The sequence below is a fragment of the Malaclemys terrapin genome, chromosome 4 (assembly GCF_027887155.1).
Source record: "Malaclemys terrapin pileata isolate rMalTer1 chromosome 4, rMalTer1.hap1, whole genome shotgun sequence".
NCBI lineage: Eukaryota > Metazoa > Chordata > Testudines > Emydidae > Malaclemys > Malaclemys terrapin.
Window position 1 is genome coordinate 90,197,420 of NC_071508.1, and position 19,585 is coordinate 90,217,004.

General features: G+C 40.6%; 1 protein-coding gene across 1 annotated transcript in view; it reads right to left on the reverse strand.

The window, feature by feature from the left end:
• Positions 1-1,789: 1,789 nt before the first annotated feature.
• LOC128836249 (stAR-related lipid transfer protein 9-like) overlaps positions 1,790-19,585 on the reverse strand; it is a 164,268-nt gene continuing 146,472 nt past the window's right edge. The window contains exons 22-23 of the mRNA XM_054026341.1: positions 8,219-8,409; positions 1,790-2,428 (exon numbers count right to left, since the gene is read on the reverse strand). Coding sequence (XP_053882316.1) covers positions 1,941-2,428; positions 8,219-8,409 — 679 coding nt within the window. The 3' untranslated portion in view covers positions 1,790-1,940. The remainder of the gene's footprint in view (positions 2,429-8,218; positions 8,410-19,585) is intronic.

Below are 19,585 nucleotides of genomic sequence, written 5' to 3' on the forward strand. Positions count from 1 at the left end.
CAAAAGAGAGGCCAGGGGGGGAGAATCCCATCCCCATCCACTCCCTCCTGCTTCCCACCCTGACTACTCCCCTCAGAACCCCCAACCCCCCCTGCTCCTTGTCCCCTGACTGCCTCCTCCTGGGACCCCTGCCCCTAACTGCCCCCCAGAACCCAATCCCCTACCTAAGCCTCCCTGTTCTTTGTCCCCTGACTGCCCCCAGGAGATAATGCTGCCCGCTTCTTGTTTACAGTGTCACCTGAATCTGAGAACAGGCGTTCTCATGGCACTATAGATGCTGGCATCGCAAGATATTTACGTGCCAGATGCACTAAAGATTCATATGTCCCTTCATGCTTTAACCATCATTCCAGAGGACATGCGTCCATGCTGATGACAGGTTCTGCTCGATAACAATCCAAAGCACTGCAGACCGATACATGTTCATTTTCATTATCTGAGTCAGATGCCACCAGGAGAAGGTTAATTTTCTTTTTTGGTGGTTCGGGTTCTGTAGTTTCCGCATCGGAGTGTTGCTCTTTTAAGACTTCTGAAAGCAAGCTCCACACCTCATCCCTCTCAGATTTTGGAAGGCACTTCAGATTCTTAAACCTTGGGTTGAGTGCGGTAGCTCTCTTTTGAAATCTCACATTGGTACCTTCTTTGCGTTTTGTCAAATCTGCAGTGAAAGTGTTCTTAAAATGAACAACATGTGCTGGGTCCTCCTCCAAGACTGCTATAACATGAAATATATGGCAGAATGCAGGTAAAACAGAGCAGGCGACATACAATTCTCCCCCAAAGAGTTCAGTCACAAATTTAATTAACGCATTATTTTTTTAACGAGCATCATCAGGATGGAAGCATGTCCTCTGGAATGGTGACCAAAGCATGAAGGGGCATACAAATGTTTAGCATATCTGGCATGTAAATACCTTGCAATGCTGGCTACAAAAATGCCATGCAAATACCTGTTCTCACTTTCTGGAAACATTGTAAATAAGAAGAGGGCAGTATTATCTCCTGTAAATGTAAACAAATTTGTTTGTCTTAGCGATTGGCTGAACAAGAAGTAGGACTGAGTCGATTTGTAGGCCCTGAAGTTTTACACTGTTTTGTTTTTGAGTGCAGTTATGTAACAAAAAAATTCTATATTTATAAGTTGCACTTTCACGACAAGGAGATTGCACTACAGTACTTGTATGAGATTAACTGAAAAATACTCGTTTATCATTTTTACAGTGCAAATATTTGTTAAAAAAAATATACACTTTGATTTCAACAGAATACAATATATATGAATATGTAGAAAAACATCCAAAATATTTAATATATTTCAATTGGTATTCTATCGTTTAACAGTGCGATTAAAACTGCGATTAATCACGATACATTTTTTAAATCAAGATTAATTGTTTTGAGTTAATCGCGTTATAGTTAACTGCGATTAATCAACTTAAGTATATATATGTTTTGGTGGGTCAAATGTTGTGGGTGTGTTGGGAGTGGTTAAGGGTACCCTTGCTTATCTTTTAAATGACACTGCAGAAGTGAGTTTTTAGGAGTGGTTTGAATCAGGCAAAAATGGAGTCCTGACCAAGAGTCCAGGAAAGAGATTCCAAACCTATGAAAAAGGTGCAGAGGCATGTGTGAGAGCCAGTGAAAGGGGTATCAGGGAGGCAGGGGTGATGTGAAAGGAGACTAGGTCAAAGATTTAGGCGGGGTGCAGTGGCTTGAAAGCAAAGACAAACCGCTTGAAAATGTGTTATAAAATAAGTCTGGAGACTTAAAGGGAAGTGAGAGTGGTGCAGCTGCTTTTATAAGATGGAACAGGGTTTTGACTTATACAAAGTTTGGGTTAATATACCGTTATAAAAATGTTTTTAGTACATTACCTGATACTAGGGCAGCAAATATTTCTTAAATGTGGAACAAATATGGAAAATTCTACAAAAGTTTACTTACCTGTAAATGGGTACATGTGGTGGGTAAGGATTACAAAAAGAATGTCTTCTGTGTTGCAAGGAACTTGAACCCAATGACTTGCTTCTCCTTTGCAACTTGTAATCCCAGGAGGTAATTGTGGTATTTTGGTTCAGGACTTGGGACTGTTTCAGGTTATCCTCACTGAGCCAGCAGCTAGCCTCTAGCTGCTCTAGGTTTCTCTTGGCTTCCAGTAATTTTTGCTTCTTGATAATCCTCTCCAACTGGAACTTGACCTTTTTCCGCCTTATGTTTCTTTCTGCTTTCTTTAAAGAGTATCTCCGCAAAAGCTCCAGCTGTACCAGTCTCTTCCTGTTCTGCTCTACCAGGGAAGGACAGATCTCCAAATCCACAGTATTCTGCACTTCAGCTTCTACATATGACTTAGACTCTGTCTGTACAGCAAACTCCCTCTGCTGCGGCTGGAGGGAAGCAAGTTGTTTCTTCTCATTAAGCCACTGTTGGTCTATAAGCAAAATCATAAAAGAAAAATATTAGAAAATGTCTTCATTATTATCCTGTTCCTAATTTCAATCAGCAGCAAAGACCCACCTGAAGTGTGTAATCAATTATACATTAAGACTTCATATGAATTATTTAAACCAGATCAGGATATTTAAAATGGCTGCTATCAGACATCTCTTCTGTTCTGCTTCAGTATATTGTTGGCCTACCCCCACTGCCTTTCTTAATTCTAAGATCCCTTCCTTCTCTAGGGTATAGGATGTGAAGTCTAAAGGGTACACAGATGGGACAGAAGCAGGTAGCCAGATTAAAGGCAGAAGCAGGCAGCCAGACAAAAGGCATTCCCTGATTTGTACTTGCTGGATACCAATGGAGGATACTCGTGATCCAATGAATCTAGAGAAAATGGATATGTCACATCCCCTCTAGTGGCAGCATTGTGCTGTATTAGTAATGGAGAGACCTCCAACTGGGATAAGACTTGGAAAGCTGCGTACAAGTATGCTGCATCAGTGGTGGAGTTGTTTTTAAAACTAAGGGAGCTGATGGGATAAGGTTTCTCTAGCAAGAAGTTGCAATGGCAAGTAACTTCTATATGGATAAGCATCTACACATCTAATTCCTCAAAAATCATTCAAACTTTAACCTTAAAACCAACGTTTCCTGCTGGTTTGAGAACAAGTTCTACTGGTATTCCTCATTTAATGTGTATGTCTCCAACAGTATTGTCTTTCAAAATGGAAGAAACTTCTTATACTTCTACCAACATTTCTGAGATCAGATTATGGTTTGTATGTGTGACTTAAAGGAAGTGAAAATGTGCATTGTGGGTAGGTCTATGTAGAACTGAAAGGCAGTGTGTTGTGGAGCCACGGTGCCCAAAGCATTTGGATGTTACATTTTGGCTAGTAAGATATGGGAATTGAGTTTTGCCTACATGCTGACGTTGTCTTAACTAGTAATTTCCTGGATTTGTAGTGACTCCATTGAAAGTATATGCATTTAAACAACCTAACTCTCTAGCTCCCCTATCTATAGTCCATATCCCCATAGTATTTGAGAGCTTTGAAAGTATTTAAAAATAGAGATGATAATAGTTCTCTGTATTCCCCTTTCTTCTTTCCCAGCCTGTAGCAGAAACAACTTAATGTATGTATTATATTTCTTGTTTTTGTTTTGCTCGTTTATGCTGATGTGTATGTACATCTAAAGTGAGAGAAAGCTAAGTCAATAAAATGGATTTTGCATTTAGCTCTGAAAGTGGTTAGTTCCATGGTCATTCTTATCTCTTATGAGTTCCATAAACTGTTCTAGATCTGAAAGTTCTGTCTCCTGTGCTCATAAGTCAACTGCTTCATTGTCCCTGTGGAACGTAACTGTCATAAGACGTCCGCAGGGATCAGTTCTGGATCCGGTTCTGTTCAATATCTTCATCAATGATTTAGAAATGGCACAGAGAGTACCCTTACAAAGTTTGTGGATGATACCAAGCTGGGAGGGATTGCAAGTGCTTTTAGGATAGGATTAAAATTCAAAATGATCTGGACAAACTGGAGAAATGGCCTGAAGTAAATAGGATGAAATTCAGTAAGGGCAAATGCAAAGTACTCCACTTAAGAAGGAACAGTTGCACACATACAAAATGGGAAATAACTGCCTAGGAAGGAGTACAGCAGAAAGGGATCTGCGGGTCATAGTGAGCCACAAGCTAAATATGAGTCAACAGTGTAACACTGTTGCAAAAAAAGCAAACATCATTCTGGGATGTATTAGCAGGAATGTTGTAAGCAAGACAAGTGATTCTTCCATTCTATTCTGCGCTGATTAGGCCACAGCTGGAGTATTGTGTCCAGTTCTGGGCTCCACATTTCAGGAAAGATGTGGACAAATAGGAGAAAGTCCAGAGAAGAGCAACAAAAATGAATAAAGATCTAGAAAACATGACTAAGGCTGCGAGGCCATGAGCCGCCCCCCACCTGGAGCAGCAGCGGTGGCAGGGCCCTAGGCCACCCCCCACCCCCAGGAGCAGCAATGACCGCCGGAGAACCTCCCTGCCCCCAGCACCTAAGATTTAGGCACGGGTATTTTTAGTAAAAGTCATGGACAGGTCACTGGCCGTGACTTTTTGATTATTGCCCGTGACGTGTCTGTGACTTTTACTAAAAATACCCGTGCCTAAATCATAGCCTTAAACATGACCTATGGGGGAAGACTGAAAAAATTGGGTTTGTTTAGTCTAGAGAAGAGAAGACAGAGGGGACATAACAGTTTTCAAGTACATAAAAGGTTGTTGCAAGGAGGAGGGAGAAAAATTGTTTTCTAATTTCTGAGGATAGGACAAGAAGCAATGGGCTTAAATTGCAGCAAGGACAGTTTAGGTTGGACATTAGGAAAAACTTCCTGTCAGGGAGGTTAAGCACCGGAATAAATTGTCTAGAGAGGCTATGGAATGTCCATCATTGCAGACTTTTAAGAGCAGGTTAGAGAAATACCTATCAGGGATGGTCTAAATGATACTTAGCCCTGCCTTGAGTGCAGGGGACTGGACGAGAAGCCCTCTCGAGTTCCCTTCCACTCCTATGATTCTATGGTTGCAAAGGGAGAGGCAATCATGCAGGTGGCTAGAGGACAATCCAATAGAGGCCTTTGAATATTAGAACAGAGATCATGAAGTTTGTATTCAGTGAAGAAACAAAGCAGAGCACTGAGTTGATGTGTTATTCAGCAGACAGGATTTTAGCATTCTGTATCAGTTGAAGCTTTTTCAGGGTGTGTGGCATCATTTCCAATATGATGAGTTGCAATAATCAACCCTGGAGTTTACAAATGGGTAGATCACCACGACCCGGTTTGTGTTTGATAATACAGCAGAACCTCAGAGTTACGAACACCTCAGGAATGTTTGTCCATCTCTGTTTTTCAAATACCCTTTTTCAACATTTTTTTTTTTGTCTTCACCACCCCTTATTCTAATTGGTCATTGAGGTCAGAAAACCTAACTCTGTTTTTGACAACCAGCTTCTTCCCAGTCCACATCACTGCCATGTCATTTAGGGATAGCTGTGGATATGCTCAGAGCAGTTTCATCAGTAAAATATCCTTCCCCAGTCAACAAATCACTTTCACCTGGTGAACAGAACAGGAATGGTGACATTCCTGTAACAGAGTCTCCCTCAGGCTGGCCTATAGGCCATGTATGCAGTAGGGAGCGGATAGGGATAGCTCAGTGTTTGAGCACTGGCCTGCTAAACCCAAGGTTGTGAGTTCAATCCTTGAGGGGGCCATTTAGGGAACTGGGGTAAAAATCTGTCTGGGGATTGGTCTTGTTTGAGCAGCGGGTTGGACTAGATGACCTCCCGAGGTCCCTTCCAACCCTGATATTCTATGATTACAGACCACCATGCCATCTTTGAAGACCTGTAAATCAACACCCTAAAAAACTGAGTTCTTCCGTTGTAGTTTCCATTTGAATGTACAGAGAAGAGACCATGTTGTAATAGTAATGTTGCAGTTTTAACCTATAATTAATTAGATTCTGCTTCAACTACTGCAAGACACTTCTTGCTCAGTATTGACAAAGATATGAAAGCATTTGGCTGGAAGGCATCAATCACATTTAGAGAAGGTCAAAATTAATAATTTTAGAGGCCAACAAAATGAATTATTGTACAGAGCTGCCATCAAGCAAATTTTTGAAACCTAGGTGAAATTCTGGTCCCACTGAAGTCAATGGCAAAACTCACTTTTACTTCAGCAGGGCCATGATCTTACCCCTAAACTCGATTGTCTGTTGCAAATTTCATATTATATATTATGTGTTGACCTAGATTTTAAACAAATTGTCTCCCTTCCTTTTCATGTTTTTCCCTCTTGTCATTTTTGGTTCTCTCTGTATTTAATTGGTTCCATTGTTTAGGTTTCACATGGAATTCGCAGAAGATTTCAATCCGTTCCATGAGCCTATACACATAACATTTTCCTATGAACATCAGTTTGAGAGTGAAATTGACTGTGAGTGTGTGAATATGATCTATGCCATTTTACAGGTGATACCACTGGCAAAGTGAGCAGGGATATAACACCCACAGATCTTTACTGCAGTTGCAAGCATGAGTTGTTCCATCAGTATGTGTTAGTGTGTATAACAGTCTATCTCCAAAGGGCAACTCCCCACATGCCTTTCATCAGGAATTATCTCAGCCTTGAAAGGCCTGCTTGGGTTTCAACTTCTCAGGATAAATTCAAGAGATAATAGGTAGACGTTTAAAAAAAGAAAAAAGCCCAGATAGCCAAGTCACTCCACACTGCCATAAGGGGCACTTGAGTTAAATACTTAAATAGAGCCATGCCAGACAAGGAGTATCAGGAGAGGCGTGGAGCTCCATGTCATAAAGCAAGTAGTATTACTCCTGGGGGGAATTCTGTGCCAAAAAATTATAAAATCTGCACACAATATTTTAAAATTCTGCGTATTACTGGCCCACCGAGCCACATACGTCAATCTTCAGAAGTTCGAGAGTCAGGGCACACCTGCCGGGAGCCAGGGGTTGGGGTTTCAGCCCCACTCCTACTGAAGCCCCAAGCCCTGGCAGGTGCACCCCTAGGGCTGAAGTCCTGAGACCCCTCCTCCCTGCTGGGCAGAAGTTGCTACCCCACCACTCCGCTGGAAGGCAGAGGTCCGAGCTCCCCTCCCCAGACTGGTAGGCGGAGAATGGGGGAGATGTGTGGGGCTCCGCAAGCCACACTTTAATGGTAAAAGAGTCGCGTGTGGCTTGCGAGTCACAGTTTGGCCACCACTGCTATATAAGCATGCCAGTTTCAATTATTTTGGTAATTTATTTCAAAATACCTGCCAGCAATACAGGCCAAAAAAAAAAAAAAAAAAAGATCCCCCATGAGCAGAGAGTTAAAGAAACCCCTGTGACAACCAAGTTCCTGTTTCTTTGCCCTTCCCCCCTCCCCGAGCCCAGCTATAGGGCAGACACCCACATCCCCTCCCCTCAAAGCCCAGCCGTGGGGCACCCCCAGAACCCAGACATTCTCATCCCCTACACCCAGAGCCCAGCTGTGGGCCAAACCCAGCTACAGGCCCCCTTGAGCCTAGACACTCGCACTCCTAGCCCCCCCAGAGCCCAGCCGTGCCCCACCCAACCCAGACACTCACACCCTCAACTCCTCAGAGTCCAGCCACCACCCCCGCCCCCAGCCTAGACACCCCTCCCAGAGATCAAGAGGGAGAACAGCCTGATGCTGGGTGCCGGGCTTCGGTGGAGTTTCCTGCATGCTGCCTCCTTCCTTCAGGACATGCTGGGAACTGCAGCTGCCCAGAACCTTGCAGCTTCCTTCCCCTCCCCCAGGCAGTGTCTTCTACTGTATCTGCGAGCTGGGCTCTGCAGGGTCCAGCGGCCCCTAATGGTGGCCAGCAGCTCTGCAGTCCATTTCTGTGGGGGAAAAGGAAATTCTGCGCAGAACATTAATTTCTGTGCAAATTCCGTATTGCACAGGGGCGTAGAATTCCCCCAGGAATAGTAGTACTTCCACCACTCAGCAGTGAACCCCAACGCTAATAAACCAGTGCTGCAGGCAAGGGGCTAATGAACTCCATTTCGTCCTCTGTTAGCAAAAATTTGATAACCAGTTTTCTCCTATAATTGTCCTCCTTATGAGGACAGTTAACTATCAAGACTCCACCAATGGTCCAAAAATGTAAAAAGGGGAGAAAAATGAAAACAGCAATGAAGGAATGCAGTAAAAGAAGGGAAGTGAGAGAGAAAGAGAGAATGACACCCACTTTCTCTGATCTGCTGGTTGATTAGTGCCTGGTCATATTCTAGTTCCCGCTCTGCTTTGATCTGTCCTGCCAGGATCTGCTGCTTTAAATCCTCAATGTAGAGCTGCTGCTGTTGAATGTGTTCCCTGTGGAAAGCTTCCTGATCTCTCAGCTTCTGCTTGTACTCTTCATGCACAGAATCTCTCTCTCTGCTGTTAGACAATGACAATGATTTTAAACCAAGAAACAAACAATCATTTTTTTGTTAAGACACGTTTCTTTATGTTAGATCCTTAAATCAGATAAAATTCAAGCTATTGTGTGTACAATCAAACACATTCAAGGACTAGAAAATTATGTCAAGATCGTATGGTGCTAAGGTAATTGCATATGTGATGTCATACATAGTATGTCACAATCCCATATAAATCAGTAAAAGCTATCACACATGAGGTTTCTCATGGTAAAACTGATAATTCCATCTTTAAAAAGTTAATAGCAAAGGTAATTTGTTAATATTGTCACTGATCATTTTTGTTTAAGCTCATCCTATAAGGAGATCCTTTTCTTTTAAATATGTAAAAATACTTTTCATGTTGTGTGCCTTTCATCTGAAGATTTCAAAGTACTTTGCAAAAGTGGCAAGTTATTATTATTCTCTTGTTACAGGGCAAAAAAACCCTGAAGCCTAGGGAGGTTAAGCGAGTAATCCAAGGTTACACAATCAGTCGCTAATAGAGTCAACGTAACAGCCCAGATCTTGTCACCAAATTCTCTGCTCTAACCATTACATAAGGTTGCTTCTTCTATATTTTAAGTGCAGTTATGGCCAAAAAGGCGACTATGTTAAACAAAACACATTAACAGTTCTTCTCCCAGAGTGCATTTCAAGATATGTATACATGTATTTCAATGACAAAATAATTTTTTACTACTTTCACTTATACTGTCAAGCCACTCATAGTTATGAAAGAGGGAGCTGGATTCCATTCTAGTTTGTCCATCAACAACTCAATTAACAATAAAGGTTCAACTGCAGAATATTTACAGGAATGATATATGAATCACATTTGTTTTTTTACTTGTAAATTTAGCAAATTAAATGTGTAAAACATTGAAAAAGAATAAATACGGAAAATGCCATTTTTACAGATTCATTTTAGGAAAGAACAAAACTTTTATTTACAAAATTATAGCTAGTTTAACCATTTTAGACTCGATTCTGACCAACAGGGATGAATTGGCAGTGAATAGGAAGGTGGACAGCAATTTGGGTGAAAGTGTTCATGAAATGATAGATAGATAGAAAAGAAGGAGCGAGAGCGGCAGAATAAGGACAATAGTCTTCAAAAAAAGCAGACTTTAAACAAACTCAGAGAACTGGTAGGGAAAGTCCCTTGGGAAGAAAATCTATGGGAAAAATGTGTTCAGGAGAGCTGGCAGTTTCTAAAGGGGACAATATTAAAGGCACAACTGAAAACTATCCTGATGTGAAGGACAATAGGAAGAATAGTAAGAGGCCAATATGGCTCCATCAGGAGCTCTTTAATGACCTGAAAACCAAAAAGGAATCCTACAAAAAGTAGAAACATGGACAAAGTGCTAAGGAGAAGTAAAAAAGAACAGCATAAGCATGTAGGGACAAAATCAGAAAGGCTAAAGCACAAAATGAGTTACACGTAGCAAGGGACATGAAACGGACTAAGATGAAATTGTTTAAATACACTAGGAACAAGAGACAGATGAAGAAAAGTGTAGGTCCTCTACTTAATGGGGAAGGAGAGCGAATAACTGATGACATCAAGAAGGTTGAGGTGTTTAATGCCTATTTTGCCTCAGTCTTCACTAAAAAGGTGAATGGTGACCAGATACAATACAATTAATATTAGCCACAAGGGGGAAGGAATGCAAGTCAAAATAGGGAAAAAACAGGTTAAAGAATATTTAGATAAATTAGATGTATTCAAGTCTGCAGGGCCTCATGAAATACATCCTAACGCACTTAAGGAACTAACTGAAGCAATCTTGGAACTTTAACAATTATCGTTGAGGGTGCTGGGAGGATGTGATGGAGAAATGCAAACATAGTACTTATTTTCAATAAGGGGTACAAAGGAGAAGCTGGGAATTATAGACCAGTCAGCCTAATTCTGATACCTGGAAAGATACTGGAACAAATTATTTAACAGTCAATTTGTAAGCACCTAGAGGATAACAGGATTACAAGGAATAGATAACAGGTATTTGTCAAGAACAAATCATGACAAACCATCCCTAATTTCCTTCTTTGACAGGGCTACTGGCCTAGTGGATTGGGGGGGAAAACAGTAGATATTATATATCTTGATTTTAGTAAGACCTTTTAGACAGTCTCATGTGACACTCTTAAAAGCAAACTAGGGAAATGTGCTCTAGATGAAATTACTATAAGGAGTGTGCAAAACTGATTGAAAGATCATACTCAAAGATGACCAATGGCTTGCTGTCAAATTAGTAGGGTGTATCTAGGGGGGCTCTGTAGGGGTCAGGCCTGCGTCTGGTACTATTCAGTATTTTCACTAATGACTCAGATAATGAAGTGGAGAGTATGCTTATAAAATTTGCAGATTACATCAAACTGGAAGGTGTTAGCACTTTGGAAGACAGGATTAGAATTCAAAATTATCTTGACAAATTGGAGAGTTGGTCTGAAATCAACAAGATGAAATTCAATAAAGACAAGTGAAAAGTTCTACACTTAGAAAGGAAAAATCAAACGCACAGCTACAAATGAGGAATAATTGGTTAGGTGGTAGTAAAGCTAAAAAGGATCTGGAGGTTATAGTGGATCACAAATTGATAATGAGTCAACAATTTGATGTAGTTGTGAAACGGGTCAATATCATTCTGGAGTACATTAACAGGAGTCTTGTATGTAAGACAGGAGGTAATTGTCCTGCTCTATTCAGCACAGATGAGGCCACAGCTGGAGTGCTGTGTCCAATTCTGGGGACCACACTTCAGGAACAATGATCAATGGTTTAGAAAACCTGACCTAGGACAAAAGGTTAAAAAAAACTGGGCATGTTTAGTTTTGAGAAAAGACGACTTGGGGGTGGGGGAGACTGATAACAGGTCTTCAAAAATATTAAGGACTGTTATAAAAAGAACTGTCATCAATTGTTCTCCATGCCCACTGAATATAGGACTAGCATCAAAGGAGATTTAGGTTAGATATCAGGAAAAAAACTTTCTGACTATAACGGGTGGTTAAGCCCTGGGACAGGCTTCCAAGGGAGATTGTAGAATTCCCATCACAGAAGGTTTGTATGAACAGGTTGGACAACAGCTGTCGGGGATTGTCTAGGTTTACTTGGTCCTGCCTCAGCAAAGGGGGCTGAACTGGATGACTTTTCAAGGTCCCTGCCAGACCTACGTTTCTGATTCTAAGATTGACATTTTTGCTCTCTTTAAAGGAAACTGTAAAGCTTTAAAGAGCCTTTGATGCCCCCCCATGAAAACATTTTAAAAGTTTTATGTAGTAATAATTTTGCTATACCAGCAGCACTAGCATATCCCCTCACATGAGAGTTTGTTTTTGCTGAATTGGCAGGAAGCTAGTGATCCTCCCCATTGTTAACCATTTTGAGTTTGCACATTCAGCAGGACAATACTAGCCAAACCTACTTACACTATTGAAAGCTCCGTACTAGGAATATGTCCTTGAAAGACACAGTACATAGAAGTATACCCATACCCCACTGCATTCAAAAATGCTTTGCAACACTTAGAAAACACCATGACTACAATTATTATCATACTGTTATAATCCTATGTTTTCATTATGGGGACAAATAGCTATGTCTCTTTACCTCTCTGAGGTTATTGATTCTGTAACAGAGGAAGGGAATATTGTCCTATTATTGCTAAAAGAGCAAGACACACATGCTAGTTACAATTCTGTTGCTATATCGGTGTCTCTGACTTCTCTCTCGGTTTTTAGTAGTACAAGATAAAAAATCAGACATGGAAATGAAGAAAGGGCTGAGTAACCTATGCACGGGCTAGGACAGCACCAACCAGTCTTTACACATTTACAGCTTGACAACAGTTTCTCTGAGGAGGACGAGGAGGAGGAGGAGGAGGAGGAGAGATAATGAAAATTCACAGGCTGCTGCTTACATAATACAGGTATGGCAGAACATGGAGTGTTTTTCCACTGGCAATGAGGCTAGTAATCTTGAGTATAATATGATTTGCTTGGATTTGGGATTCAGATCTGTCAGTCTGCATTCAGTGATTAAAAACAATGATATGAATCCAAAATGTTTCCCATTTACTTTCTGAACGTTTTACAGCCACCCCGAATTATCCTTGCTGGTTTGTGAAAATGACAGAGTAAAGTGAAGTTACAAATGAGTGACATTAGCCAAACAAGAAAATAAAATGCTAACATATTTGGTAGCTGAATTTTCCAAACAGACGATTTAAAGTCCAATTAATATCTTCAAAATACATTTGAATGATTAACTAAAAATGAAGGTCATCTTATGTTACAAAAACAAATTAGCACATTCAGAGGTAAGTACAGGTGGTTGTTTCATTGGTCCACTGAAACACACCCTGAACTGGACACTCCAGTAAGATTTCATCTTGTTTCAGATATTCCAAATCTATGTATTTCAAGCAGGGATCAGTTCCCTCTATTGCTTGCATCCCCCCCTTCTCTCCCAAATGCACAAGCACACAAACAGTTCACGTAGCACTATTAGGAAATAAAATAATTTAACATCAGGACAGGCATGGGGTAAGCAGTTTAAATTCTGCAGAGCTGAGCATCTATCTCTAAAACAGAAACCCAGATAGACAAGACCAGCATTTACTGGTGCACAGCATGTCAAAAAGCAAGCTCAGAATAAAGGACAGCGGTTTCCCTCTGTAGAATTGTACACACACTGACACATCTCAGATTTACCAAATACAGTAGAAATATTAACAGTTCATCCTCCTCCAAGTAAACATTTAAAACTATTAAGTAAGCAGACCAAAAAAAAAAAAAAATACCAACCTTAACCTAAATGTAATAAATTACTGAGAAAATCTTCATATTGTAACAAAGCTGGATTGTTTTTCATCTCATCTTTCTATCTACAAAGTTTGCATTAGGGATGCTAAATGAACCTGCTGTAGATCCGCATTTTCTCCAGCCTGTTTTGTCGTCAGCTTTCTGGAGTCCTATTGTGTAATTCCCCTCCCCTCTTCCCCAAATACTTCCAAGGCTGATGCAGAGGCTGGCGGCTTCTACAGCATAATGCAGTTTTCAGTAACTATGGCAGCGACAGCCCTGTAATGAAGCAGAGTGCTTCTTGCAACATAACATTAAGGCTCAAAACAAGAAACTCAAGCAAAGTAGTATTACAAAAGAAAAATAAAAAAAAAAATACTGTCCCTTAACACCAGTTTTACTGATTTAAAAACAGAAAAACCATCACTCAAATCAGACAGTTTCCCCCCTCCTTACTGCCGATCTAGATTCCAGTTACATTTTTCTTTATTATTTAAACCCAAAAAAAAAATCAAAGCAGATTTTTTTTTTTCCACTGCATGTTTGCAAAGCAAGACAGGCTGGCAATAAAAGCAACTACAAGTCCAGGTTTCTAGCCCATCAACTAATTTGCATTTTTCTTCCCTCCCCAGCACATTTGTCCAATCAGAAGGCTCCTTTCCCACACCACACCATAGCCTCAGAGTAACACACAGCAAGTAGAGGATTACGGCAACTGCACAGGACCACCCTAGGAAACTAGCTATATATATCTACTCACATCACAGAATTTAAAACTTACTAGCTCTTAAGGGAAAAGTGATAAAATGGCTATGAACATTTTGTGTTATCTCCTTCCCCAGTCTTTTGAGACACTGCAAGTTACACAATTATATGCAGAAAGAAAATGAATTAAAAACGGTAGTAGAGCCATATGTGATCTTTGAAAACAAGCACACAAAGGGAAATCCCTAAAGGTTAGAGAAGGGAAATCATCATCCTGCAAGACAGGCATTTAGTTCTTTGACAAGCTGATGTGCTTAAAGAAAAAAAATGTCTGCTGACTAGTGTGACTGTTCAGTTGTCTTAAGTTCTCCTCTTAAGAATATGACCAACTCCTCCTACCGCCTAAATATGCAGACACAATAACACCAGCCAGGAGTGACATACCAACAACGCATCTGAGCATCTCTATAAGACAGCCCTACCCCTCTGGCCAGCAACAAGACACACACACTGCCTCAGAAGAATAAATGTACAGTCCTTTCCCTAGTTCAGAACAAGACTCCTGTAAGTCAAGACACAACATATGCTCCGTAGAAGACAGTGGTGTCTCTGCAAAATTCCAGCTCAGTTGGAATTGCACTCTATCTCAACTACCCCGTGATTTCAACTGAATATAGCATTCTTCAGTTCGTGTGCTGAAGTGCTATGTAATGTTGCTGTGCACTGTTATTCAGCTGCTGTATCCCACCCTAGATATGACAGTATTTCACAGGTGGGTGAAGTGATCCATTACGTACTTCAGAACTATAAAGCTCTGAGATCTCCAAATGAGAGCCATTATTAGAATTTCAAAATATTATTATGAGAATATTAAGAGGAAATTCTCCATGTTCACCATATTGCAATGGATTAAGTATGTTAACATGAATTACAGTGTCTTCCAATAGCTATAAATAAACCATTTGATTTTTTTATTCTTTTAAACTGGATGAAAAAACACCACCATTGTAATTAAAAAAAGGAGGCAGGGGGCAGAGGAGGGGAAGGAAGAGAAAGAAGGAAGCTTGGAGGTGTTATATAAAAGTTGATTATTTCTCCAAGAAACTAAAATGCAACTTCAGCGTATATTTCTGGGATGCTGCTTCTTTTGGTGTCTAGTTTTTTGTATTTTTTTTTAAATGGGCCTGATTTTGATCTTAAACACTTGGACTTCTTAAATACTTTATATTATAATGCCATCCCCTCCTCATCAAAACAGAGCACAATTTATCAAGGAAATTTGGGATATATTGTGATTATTTGAATATCTGAGACCCCTAATGATGAAGCATAGGTTTTGTGTTAAATCCATTAATTCTGATACACAGTATTTATGTAATGCATTATTCTGAAGCTAGTTTTTATTAGGATTTTAAAAACAGACTGACTTGCTTTCCTATGGGCCCTTTCTTAGTATAAAGTAACATACTTTCTTTTTCTTTCAGTGAAATCCTGGCCCTACTGAAGTCAATGGTAAAACTCTCTCTGAGTTCAGTGGCACCAGGATTTAACTTTTGTACCTATTGTATTGGTAGTTCAACTAGTATTTGTGATGGTGTCCCCCCATAAGGCTTTATGGAATATGCTTATGATTGTATATGTGACATAACTAGAATATGTTTTAGGCTACATATGCCATGTAACATATCTATGTAAAGGTTATGATCTACTGAATGTATTCATCCTATTTGTATGCATGTATCATTTTTGTATTTGAAGTTATGAATATTGGCTGTGTACTGCCTTGATTTTAACTAGCCTAGTAGAGCATTTGGTCAGCTTGAGAAAAGTGCAAATAAAGTGCCCAATCAAAAACCACTTAAACCAACAATGAACTTGAAGATGCCAATCCACATCTGAGCCTTCCCAGGAATGTGGCTTGGCTGGTAAAAACTGAGTCATGCATGGAATCTCCAAACCTCCATCTTGGAGCTGGACTTTGCATAGGAGTAAGGAGGGGGTCTCCACCCACAAGAGAAAGTCTACTTAAACCCCCAGGAGACCCCTCCATTTTGTCTTCATCTGGCTAAAGAGGTAGCCTCTCCACCCCCAAGGATACCTGAAAGAAACTGGAACAAAAGGACAGCAACTACAGGGGATGTGAGAGATTGCTGGATCCAGACTAGCAGGAGACTAGTCTGTAAAAGGAAGCTTACTGGAACTGGTGAGGTTTTATTTGTATTCAGTTTCTTAGACATAGACTTGCGTGTTCTATTTTATTTTACTTGGTAATTCAGTTTGTTCTGTCTGCTATTACTTAGAACCACTTAAATCCTACTTTCTGTATTTAATAAAATCACTTTTTACTTATTAATTAACCCAGAACATGTATTAATACCTGGGGGGACAAACAGCTGTGCATCTCTCTCTATCAGTGTTATAGAGGGTGAACAATTTATGAGTTTACCCTGTATATCAGGGGTTCTCAAGCTGGGGGTCGGGTCCCCTCAGGGGGTCACGAGGTTACTACATCGGGGGTTGTGAGCTGTCAATCTCCACCCGAAACCCCGCTTTGCCTCCAGCATTTATAATGGTGTTAAATATATTTAAAAGTGTTTTTAATTTATAAGGGGGGGGGGGGGTCGCACTCAGAGGCTTGCTATGTGAAAAGGGTCACCAGTAAAAAAGTTTGAGAGCCACTGTTGTATATGTTTTATCCAAGGTAAAATGGATTTATTTGGAGTTTAGACCCCATTTGGAGTTGGGTATCTGAGTGCTAATATATATTATTATATATGGAGATATACCGATCTCCTAGAACTGGAAGGGATCCTGAAGGGTCATTGAGTCCAGCCCCCTGCCTTCACTAGCAGGACCAAGTACTGATGTGCCCCAGATCCCTAAGTGGTCCCCTCAAGGATTGAACTCACAACCCTGGGTTTAGCAGGCCAATGCTCAAACCACTGAGCTATCCCTCCCCTGCTTTCAGGTTAAGTCTGCAGCTTTGGGGCACATGGTTCAGACCCTGGGTCTGTGATGGAGCAGACTGGCGTGTACGGCTCAACAAGACAAGGTGCTGGAGTCCTAGGCTGCCAGGGCAGGAAAGCAGGAGCAGAAGTAGTCTTGGCACATCAGGTGGCAGTTCCCAATGGGTTTCTGTGATCTAACCTGTCACAGTATTCACCTAGTATGAGCAGATATTGTACCAGACCCTATACAGTTTGGAGATTCCTAGAACCACCAGACATAGTGCCCAATTCTAAAAAACATTAATCATATGATTAGTCCTTGCACATGCAATTAGTCCCATACAAGTCAGTGGAACTACCTTTCGTGAGTAAGGACTACTTACAAGAATAAAGATTGCTAAATTGGGCCCAGTACATAAAGACAAACACATCTGGCATTACATTTTAATTACCTGCTTTTGTCAGATTGAGTTAGAGCCTTAATATTATTTCACTGTGAATGTTTGTACTTATTCTATTCTTATCAAGGGAACAAAAAGTACAGGCTTGACCTGGTTACACATAAAAGTCTAAAATGAATTTATGAGAACACTTTACCAAATTGACACCTATAAAAATATTACAATTATAAGTGAAAATGGCATGATGTTCTTTATGTGTTTATATATTCCAAATGGGTGAAATTCAGCCCTGGGCAGACAGCCAGCATATGGCTTACACATCACTTTGAGTTCTGCTTGAGTCATGTTTAAGCCCTACTTAGAAAGCACAAGAGTGATGACTCTTTGCACAGGTGTGAATTTCACCCATCCTGAACGTTTTTGACACTATTCAGTCCTATGTCAGCTGGAATAACATTGGGAGTTAGTCAACAATTGCTCCACAGCTCCTTCCAACTGCAGCATTTGACTTACAGCACTCTAAACAACTGAGGAGAGTTGGCAGTTTTTCAAAGGGACACTATTAAGGGCCCAAAAGCAAGCTATTCCGCTGGTTAGGAAAGATAGAAAATGTGGCAAAAGACCACCTTGGCTTAACCACGAGATCTTGCACGATCTAAAAAATAAAAAGGAGTCATATAAAAAATGGAAACTAGGACAGATTACAAAGGATGAATATAGGCAAACAACACAGGAATGCAGGGGCAAGATTAGAAAGGCAAAGGCACAAAATGAGCTCAAACTAGCTACGGGAATAAAAGGAAACAAGAAGACTTTTTATCAATACATTAGAAGCAAGAGGAAGACCAAAGACAGGGTAGGCCCACTGCTTAGTGAAGAGGGAGAAACAGTAACAGGAAACTTGGAAATGGCAGAGATGCTTAATGACTTCTTTGTTTCGGTCTTCACCGAGAAGTCTGAAGGAATGCCTAACATAGTGAATGCTAATGGGAAGGGGGTAGGTTTAGCGGATAAAATAAAAAAAGAACAAGTTAAAAATCACTTAGAAAAGTTAGATGCCTGCAAGTCACCCGGGCCTGATGAAATGCATCCTAGAATACTCAAGGAGCTAATAGAGGAGGTATCTGAGCCTCTAGCTATTATCTTTGGAAAGTCATGGGAGACGGGAGAGATTCCAGAAGACTGGAAAAGGGCAAATATAGTGCCCATCTATAAAAAGGGAACTAAAAACAACCCAGGTAACTACAGACCAGTTAGTTTAACTTCTGTGACAGGGAAGATAATGGAGCAAGTAATTAAGGAAATCATCTGCCAACACTTGGAAGGTGGTAAGGTGATAGGGAATAGCCAGCATGGATTTGTGAAGAACAAATCATGTCAAACCAATCTGATAGCTTTCTTTGATAGGATAACGAGCCTTGTGGATAAGGGTGAAGCGGTGGATGTGGTATACCTAGACTTTAGTAAGGCATTTGATACGGTCTCGCATGATATTCTTATCGATAAACTAGGCAAATACAAATTAGATGGGGCTACTATAAGGTGGGTGCATAACTGGCTGGATAATCGTACTCAGAGAGTTGTTATTAATGGTTCCCAATCCTGCTGGAAAGGCGTAACGAGTGGGGTACCGCAGGGGTCTGTTTTGGGACCGGCTCTGTTCAATATCTTCATCAACGACTTAGATATTGGCATAGAAAGTACGCTTATTAAGTTTGCGGATGATACCAAACTGGGAGGGATTGCAACTACTTTGGAGGACAGGGTCATAATTCAAAATGATCTGGACAAATTGGAGAAATGGTCTGAGTTAAACAGGATGAAGTTTAACAAAGACAAATGCAAAGTGCTCCACTTAGGAAGGAAAAATCAATTTCACACATACAGAATGGGAAAAGACTGTCTAGGAAGGAGTACGGCAGAAAGGGATCTAGGGGTTATAGTGGACCACAAGCTAAATATGAGTCAACAGTGTGATGCTGTTGCAAACAAAGCAAACATGATTCTGGGATGCATTAACAGGTGTGTTGTGAGCAAGACACGAGAAGTCATTCTTCCGCTCTACTCTGCTCTGGTTAGGCCTCAGCTGGAGTATTGTGTCCAGTTCTGGGCGCCGCATTTTAAAAAAGATGTGGAGAAACTGGAAAGGGTCCAAAGAAGAGCAACAAGAATGATTAAAGGTCTTGAGAACATGACCTATGAAGGAAGGCTGAAAGAATTGGGTTTGTTTAGTTTGGAAAAGAGAAGACTGAGAGGGGACATGATAGCAGTTTTCAGGTATATAAAAGGG